Source organism: Martes martes (assembly GCF_963455335.1).
Source record: "Martes martes genome assembly, chromosome: 8".
Taxonomy (NCBI): domain Eukaryota; kingdom Metazoa; phylum Chordata; class Mammalia; order Carnivora; family Mustelidae; genus Martes; species Martes martes.
In genome coordinates, this window is record NC_137895.1 from 5,198,014 (window position 1) to 5,206,757 (window position 8,744).

The following is an 8,744-nucleotide window of genomic DNA, read 5'->3' on the forward strand; positions in this document are numbered from 1 at the left end:
GAGTCGCCAGAGCTGGGGCTGTCTCCTTGCTGTCACAACCACCCTCTGAAGACCAAGGAGCTCTGCGTCCAGCCTTCTGGAAGGCAGAGGTGTGGAGACATTCATTCTGAACCCAAAGCAGTCACCCTCTGCCCTCAGCAGCCTGCCCTGTGAATGCGGCCCATGGGCACAAGGCACCGTGCAGACGGGGCTTCGGACACAGTCCCTGCCAACAGTTGTGAGCACCTCGATGCCCTCCAGTGGGGCCCTGGCTGGAGGAATTGGTGTATTCAGGTGAGTGTGACTTAATTCAGGGCCGACGTTATGCACATCGGTCATCGAACGTGAGTCTTTAAGCATCATGGTCAAGGTAATGGCATGAGACCCAACCAAAACTGGGCTTGAAACGGCTCCATCATCACCCCCAGCCCTGGAGAAGGTGCCAAACCCCTTTTAGCCTCAGTGTTCTCATCTGGAAAATGGGAGGGATGTGGCGCTCTGAAGGCAGGAACATCGTACTGAACGGCCAGCAGGCTGGGGGAGGGGGTCTGGGTGCGGGGCTCATGCTCGTTTCTCACAAGCCAGCCCTGCAGGTATGACTTAAATCAACTAATGAAAGAGACTGGTAGCACCCATGGGACAAGAGAAGTGGAGGCTTGTGGTGCTTGGGACTCAAACAGGAGCTGCATCGTTGACCGCGTTCTCGCCGCTCAACGGTGCGCTCGGTTGCAGCCACGCCGCCGCGCTCCGGGGTGCGGAGGGCTGCCCGCTCCTGGCAGGTGCACGTCTCCGCCCATGCTTCTGCTTCTTCCCAGCCCCCGGGGTGTCCCCATACCAGAGGCAGGTGCGCACACACGCTGGGGGAACAGAGGCCACTGGTGCAAAGGGAGCCGGGCGCCCCCGCGCCAGCCGAGGCCCCACTTACTTTCCACGCTCCACTTGAGCTGCCTTTCCTCCGCCTGCAGGCTGCGGGTGATGGCCCCCAGCACCACCTCCAGCTTGCGCCGCTGGCTCGGGGCGGTCAGAGCCATCTCCTCCACCTCCAGCTTGACCCCGGTCAGCATCTCTAAGGGCAGGAGAGAGCAGGAGAGCCAGGGAAGGTGTCAGGGGAGAGGTGGAGGGCAGCAGCAGAAGGAGGAGGGGGAGGACGGTGGGCGGAGGGGAGAAGGCGCTGGGGGTCCCCCCCCCCATTAGCTGTGTGACCTGGGCAAGCCCACACCCTCTGAGCTGCCCTCCACGGGCCCCTCCCCTTGACCACCTTGACCCCGCTCCCTTAGCCCTCTGCACAGCTCTGCACCTCCTTTCTGCAAGGCAGTGTGACCTTGACTCCTAGGCTCAGATCCTGACTCCCCCGCCTTCTTCACTCCGAGACCTTGGACAAATGACTAAGCCTCTGTTTCCTCGTCTGTAAAATGGGGACGCTAACAGGATAGGGTTTTCTCTGAGGATTAACCGCACTGCAGGGGGAGGGGGCTGGTGGGATCATTCAGCAGCCAACTACAAAGGGCTCCACGACCAACCGGTGCTGAGCCAGGCCCCCGCTGGCGGAGAACCGGAATCAGGCCCACCCCTGCCCTCTGGGACCTCACAGCTTTGTGTAGAAGGCAGGTGTGCGGATCAAACCTGACACCTCAACAGCAAGGGGAAGGGTCATCGGGGGCAGGTGGGGGGCCTGCCTGGGGCAGAAGGCAGCCCTGAGAGTGAAGGCGCCCTGGGAGCATTAGGCATTTCCAGATTGAGACACCTCCTCCCCAGGCGGGGGCCCAGTGCACCTCTACTCGCCCGGGTCATCTCACTGCTGGCCAGCCTTCCTCGGCAGCAGGTGCAGCCCCAGGCCAGGGACCTGGGTTCTTTTGTTAACCCTGGGAGCCCATAAACAGCAGGCACTCCACACACGACGTTCAGTGGGTGAGAAGCCCACCCACGAGGGCCTGGGCGGGCCAGGCGGGGGAGCTGGGGCCCCAGCCCTGGGGGCTGCCACTTACGGAAAAGGTGGTGCAGGATGAGCCCATCGAATATGTCCTCCTCCAGGCTGCGGACCACAATGTGCTCGGGGAGGAGCTTGGCGTTGATCCACTCTATCAGCACCTGCAGACCCCAACGGGACAGCTGACCTGGGACCACTCCTCACCTGGTCCCCCACCTGGCTCGGGTCCAACCTCAGCCTGGAATGCCCTCCTCCCGCCTGCCAACTCCTACCCATCCTTCAAGGCCAGGTCAAACGTCACCTCCTCCGGGAAGCCCTCCCTGCTCTCCCAGGCTGAGTGAGGGGCCTACTCTGGGCTCCCAGGGACCAGGGCACGGTGGGGTTGTCTTTTGTCCTGTGCAAGGTGTCCGTGCCGGGGAGCTACTGTCACAGGTACCTGTAACTGGGGAGGTGGCTGTGGGACCGGATAATTGGGAAGAGCTCTGCAAGCCCCTGATAGAAAAAGCCTAAACTGCCTTGGAAAGGCTGTGGGTAGAAATCTGCACATGAAGCAGGCAGTTCTGGTGAGAGCTCAGAAGGAGAGGAAAGACACAATACTGGGAACACAGAGGAAGCCCCATGACAAGGGAAGCCGAGAGTGGAGTGGCACGTCTACACACCAAGGGACACCAAGGGTTGTCACAGACCTCTGATGGCGGGAGAAAGGCCTGGGATGGGTTTCCCCTGAGAACCTCCAGGAGGAACCCCCTGCCCCGCCCTTCACTTGGGACGTCTGGCCTCCAGGCTGGGAGACCATCAACCCCTTGTTTGAAGCCACGTGGTTTCTGATACTTAGTGGTGGCAGCCCCAGGACGCCGGCACGGGGGCTGTGGGTATCCCACCCTATCCCCCTGACTTCCAGCTAGGGGGCACCCCCTGTTCCCCTCTGTGGCTATGCCCAGGCTCTACCCCACCCTGCCTGGGCTCAACAGGCCAGAAGGGCAGGAAGCAGAGCCCTGTGCCTTTAAGGGAGCAGTGCCAGCTACTCCAGGGTTGGTGAGGAAATCTCCAAGCTCCTCCACCTCCGCACATGTTCCCAGAGGGGCCCAGCAGGGTTCAGCTCCCACAGTGGCCACCCCTGCCCCTGTGGTCCCTCCCTCCCCATCTCCCTTCCCCACTTGCTTTCCTTGTCTCCTGCTCTTAACCTCCCGACTCACTGCTTGTACCCAAACCCTTGCCTCAGGATCAGCTCTTGGAAGGGCCCAAATTAAGACGTGTCTGTGCCCTGTCAGGTTTTCCAGAGGGACCGTGCTGACCCTGGGTCCCAGTGCCTGATGGTGGGAAAGGTGGGATGGAGGGAGCGAGGGAACAGGAGGCAGAAAGGAAGGATGGGGATTGGCCACAGTCTGGGGGTAGGAGGTGGTACAGGCCAGGAGGCCTCCCTGGAGGAGGCAACAGAAAGGCCATGCGGAGTCTGGAGAAGTAAGGCAGAGGAAAACGGAGACCTGAGCTTGCCTATGCTCAGCTGGTCCAGCAGCCACAGCAGGAGACTCCGAGCCAAGGAGAGACAGGCAGATGCGGGTGACCGACAGCCGTTTCTGCCCGTTTTGCCAGCTCTCCATGGCCCTAGACAGGTGAAAAGGCACAAGGTTTTGAGCCTGGGTCAGACTCCAGCTCTGGTCAGCCGCCGGCCAGCCATGTGTCCCCCACAGGTTAGGTGACCCCTCTGAGCCTCACTATCCCTTCCACGGGATACAAAACAGCAGGTCCCTTTTGACCGTTGTGGGGCTTATTGGGATCGTCTAGGTAAAGGCCCACTGTCAGTGCTCCATGAATGTTCTTTCGTGTGGTCATTCAGCAGGTCTGCCAGGGACCTGCGGGATCCCCACTGGCTGGCCTGAGGCCAGACAGGAGCGGGGTGGCCCGCTGTCCCCACCCCAAGAAGACGAGAAGACCACCTCCGAGGAGAGAGCCCACAGGAAGGTGCCGTACCTTTTGCAGTTCCTCAAATTTGGGATCCTGCCGGGAGGTGGGGGGCAGGTACTTCCTCTTTTCTCCTGGAAGCAGAGGAGAGCATGACACCCATGTGGGGGCCCTGCAGGGGGCTGGGCAGCTCTCTCCCTGCAGGTCACCTGAGGCAGGCACCTTGACACGAGGCAAATCTGGTCCTCTTGCTTCACGCGTACACACACCCATGCACATGCATGCACACACAGACACGCACGTATGTGCACACACATGCACACACACACCCTGAGCATCAAACATCTTGAGTGACTTGGATTCCCCAGACACGCCTCACCCCCCACACCCCAACCTTAGCCCACCTGCCCCCACCACACCCCAAACGCCCTTCCGGCTCATTTCCCTCCTGAGTACCCGCTCATCCTCGGGCACAATATTTATGTTTTGGGGACATACTTAGCCTGAAAAACTATTTCTTGTTTGAAATTCAAATTTAACTCGGCCTCCTATGTTTTATCTGGCAATTCTACCCACTCCCTTAAGAAGACTCGGGGCTCACACAAGCCCGGGGCCGGGCACCGGGGGGCCGAAGCGGACTCCGATTACGTCTGTCCGGCTCCCTGGTGTAGGTAGGACACCAAGGCCACCCCAGCTGACTCTCCGAGCCCCGGGACCCTGGCCGGCAGCTGCCTGACATTTTGGACTCACGGGACCCACGCACGTCAGGGCCAAGAGGAAACTGTAAGATCATCTAGTCTCAGGGAACATGGGGGAAACTGAGTCACCATGTGGGGAACTGCCTTGCCCAAATTCACAAAATGAAACGCCTCCGTCTTCATAGGACGCAGCTGGAGACTTTTCCTAGACATTCTGGAAACCTTCAAGGACTACGCAGCCCTGCGTCTCCTGACAAGAAGGAGGGAGACCTAACCCGTTGGGCACCGGCAGGCTCTGGACCCACGCCTGGGGAGTGGGTGGCTGCACGGCTCTGGTGGCGTCCCCCCACCCCTTCCCGGAGCAGGTTTCCTGCCGCTCTGAATCATCCCACGTTCTAGCTCTGCCTACTAGTGCTTCAAGTATTTCTAAATCAACTGTAAAACAAAAAACAAATATTTTTTCAAATCACTAAGGCCTACTGCTAACAGCAGTTTTTCTCCTGACGCTTTCCAGCCTCAAACCCTCTACAAACAGAAAGCCCTGGACAGCTGGACAGCTCAGGACGTCAGTCCTCGACACCGGCCACCCCCACCTCGCCCCTGAGGTCTCACTCACTGCCCCAGGGTCTCTCCGCAGCCCCGCCTATCTCAAAAGACTGTCTTCGGAGCACCTAGATCAAGTCGCGATCTGCTCTTTGAATCATTTCACTCTTTCTCTCCGTCCTCATACTTAGGTTTGAAAGGTGACATAAATTCTAGAAAGTTCGCCTAAAGCCCCTGCTGAGTGGGACCTTTTGGGATAACTTCCTATGTTGCTTCTTTCCTGTGACAGGGTGAGGACGACGGCCTGGGGCACCTGACCTGTCCTTTCCGACTGTCCCCTGGGCGGGAGGTTCCGGGGGCAGCGGCCACGAGCTCCCCCAGCTCAGAAAACAGACTTGCGCCATTACCCCATCCTCCGGCCACCCCCTTCACAAAGGGACCCAGGCACGTGAAGGAAGCGGATCGGCAAGCCCCCATCCCGCGAGGCGTCCGGTGTCCACTGTCCACTACAGTAACGGAGTCACCTGCTACCTGCCACCTTCCTCTCTGGGCCTCAGTTTCCTCGTGGACGCCAAGGAGGCAGAAGCACCCACCCTCAGAGCAACAAATGAGCCGTCTCTGGGACTAAATACATAGCGGCCGCTGGAATCCCTCTTCAACGTCACCACTGACATCGAGACGTGCGGTTGTGAGGATACAGGGACGACTGCCGAAGTTTCTGGAAGCAGGGGCAGGGGGCTGTCAACGATGAGGCAGATGCAGGGGCCCAACAGAACCGGCTGCTCAGATAACAACTTGGAAAGCAAGGCAGCGCCCAGAGCGCCCAGAGCTGCCTGTTTGGGTCCTGCTGTGCAGACCCTCACTGTCCCCGCCCTGGCCGGCCCCCCAGCCCCACGTGGGCACGACACCTTGTGGGAGCTCCTCCTCCGTCGGCGGGCCCGTCACCTTGGGGAGCTGCAGCAGGTTGTAGGGCTCTGACTCCATTTGCCCCTTGCTGGCCCTGGGGGTGCAGGGGATAGAGGGATCAGGTCCGAGGAGCCCCACACGCCTTCTGCGAGTCATTTCTTCCCGACCCTGAGGCACGGGGAGAGAGGGTGGGGGCTGCCTAGGCAAGGGGACAGGTCCCCCGATGAGAAGTAGGCATGGGGCCAATTCTTCCGGGTCCCTGAGCCCGAGGCAGGAAGGCACAGCGTGAATGAGCGGACTGAGCTCACCTGCCAATGTCACCCGGACTCCTGTGCCATCTGCGTAGGCCTGGCTTGCAGAGGGTGGCCTGGCCCTGCCTGTCCAGGCCTCTCTATGGTTTGGGGGGGTCTCATTGCTCCCACCAGCATGGGGGGGGGCCCACATTCACAGGGTGGGCACTGCCCCCTCTGCATGTTCATTAAAGGCAGGGGGCCGGGCTCACCCCCTGCAGGATGGGGCCGGTCCAGGAGCCGCCCCTGACCTCCTTCCTGTTCCCCTGGGCTCACTTCCTCTCCTGCGCAGCCCACAGCATCTCCCCGCCCTTCGGCCCCTGCGTCTTCCCCAGTGTTTCTGGTCCCGAACAGACACTGGGGCCAGGGTGTCCGCCATCAGAATGGTGGGCAGCTGCAGCCCCCGGGGAGGCTCCCAAAGATGGGGACCTTCACAGGGGCTACAGCCTCCCCATCCCCCAAGTGGCCAGCCCGGGGACCAGGCCACTGCTGGTTCCATCCTGCCCTGAGACGAGGATGGGGGAGAACACAGCCATGGGGCCAGCCCTACCCCCTCATCTCCCCAGCCTCCATCTGGACAGGATTCGTCCGAAGGACGCGGCCAGAGAAGAGGAAAGAGGCTTGCCTGGGGGGTCGGCGGCCCAGGTTCCAGGCTCATTCTCGTTGTGTGACTTTGCACAAATCCCCTCCCTTTCTGGTCCTAAAAATCTTTACAAGATAGGGCGGAGCTCACTGAAGGCCGTGGAGTGGGCACAGAACTGGCAGCCCCTCCCTGCCCCCAGCCTCAGCTCCTTCATCTGAAACCAGGAGGCCTCTCTTCCCCGCATGCCGGGTGAGGCTCAGGGGAGGCGGCAGGTGGGAAGGGAGGTCGCCCGCCTGGCCACACAAGGGGATGGTACCCGTCTGCCTGTCCGGCCCCAGGAAGAATGGCCGCTGCTAAGCCTGGGGCTAGAGGGGCCCAGCCCGACTCCCTCCCCGTGTGGCCTCAGCCGAGGCTGTGCTCTCTGGGGTCGTTCCCACAAGCCCCCAGGAGGCCTCCCTTGCTGAGCTCTGGCTCCCAGGCATTACAGAGAGGCAGAAAGCCCCGAGCCGAGGGCTCGCATGAGCTCAGACTCCAGGACGACTCACCGGCAGCCTCTTCCACACCAGGAGGTGAAGGTCTCAGAGCTCGTGATCACCTGATCACCGGCTTCCCAGTAAAAGCTAAGTCCCAGCCGTGGGGGGCTGGAGGGGCCGGGGGACGGCAGGGGCCACGCGCGCGGCTCACTTCCTCCAGGCCTGTGGCTTCCGCTGGGCCTGCCCGGCGGTGTCGGCACAGAGCTTCCTCCTCGCCGGGCCGCAGGGCCTGCTGCCTCCACGGCCCCACCGGAAAGCCCTGTCCCCGGAGCCCCGAACACCCAGCCACACCTGCCGGCCCTCAGATGCCTCGCAGCCTGCTCAGATCTGCGATTTCTTCCCTCTCTCCCTCTCCCCTCCCCAGCACCCGACCCCGAGCCAGTCCCTCCCGGCCTCTCCATCCGAGCCAGCGCCAGCCGGCTGCTGAGGCCACAGACCACACATCCCCGCCACCAGCGAACCGTGAGCCCTGTCTCGAGCCATCCCGCCACCCCCACCCCAGCCAGCCCCTCTCCCCCTCTTTCTCCGGCCTGGACCACATGGGAGTCTCCTTGCTCGACTCCCACAGCCAGTCCCTCACACCCCAACCCCTGCCCAGGATGCTCACGTCCCAGACCCCTCACCACTGGCATTCCATTATTCTTAAAATAAAATCTACTCTGCACAGCCCAGCACGTGTCCTGATGGACCTGCCGGGCTAGATCACTCCCGTCTCTGAAGCTCCCAGCCATGCTGACCACCTTTCTGCTTCCGGAATGCCTTACTGTCTCCTCTGCCTAGAAGCCCCTGCCGCAGCTTTTAAAGGCGCTAAGTCCTCATCCTTATTATCACCTTAAATGCCTCCTCCTTCAGGAAGCCTTCCCGAACTGCCTCATCTAAAGGAGGACATCTGCAGGATTCTTTACCACAGGTCTGAAGGTCTTCTGTGTCCCAGTCCCTAGAACAAGGCCTGATGCCAAGCAGACTTGATGGACGCTGCTGACTGCTGTCGCATAGGGGGGCGACGTTCTTCCAGAAGAGACGTGGGACTCGACGGATGAGTAAGAGTTTGCCCCCTACAGACATATGCGAATGTTCCAGGTGGAGGGAAGGGTGCGTGCAACGGTGTTACGGAGTTTGAGGAGAGGCCCAGGACGGCAGGAGAGTCGGCGACCCGCTCGGACCTGAGCTGGGGTCCTGCACTTGAATTGTCACGAGCCAGGATGAAACTCTGAATATTCACGGCAGCAGCGACCCTGCTGAGGGACCGGGACGCCAAGCCCCTGTTTCTGCTGACAGACCCGGCCGGAAAGGGGCAGAGAAGGTGGGAAGCAGCAACAAGGGCGCGTGTGAGCAGGAAAACGGCGTCGTTCACAAGAACTTAAAAAATGACAGGAAGTATGA

General features: G+C 61.0%; 1 protein-coding gene across 1 annotated transcript in view; it reads right to left on the reverse strand.

Moving 5' to 3' along the window:
• PARVG (parvin gamma) overlaps positions 1-7,447 on the reverse strand; it is a 23,768-nt gene extending 16,321 nt beyond the window's left edge. Inside the window, exons 1-6 of the mRNA XM_080811849.1 lie at positions 7,374-7,447; positions 5,958-6,049; positions 3,878-3,942; positions 1,965-2,067; positions 905-1,045; positions 658-836 (exon numbers count right to left, since the gene is read on the reverse strand). Of these exons, the coding sequence (XP_080667975.1) occupies positions 658-836; positions 905-1,045; positions 1,965-2,067; positions 3,878-3,942; positions 5,958-6,033 (564 nt within the window). The 5' untranslated portion in view covers positions 6,034-6,049; positions 7,374-7,447. The remainder of the gene's footprint in view (positions 1-657; positions 837-904; positions 1,046-1,964; positions 2,068-3,877; positions 3,943-5,957; positions 6,050-7,373) is intronic.
• Positions 7,448-8,744: the final 1,297 nt, after the last annotated feature.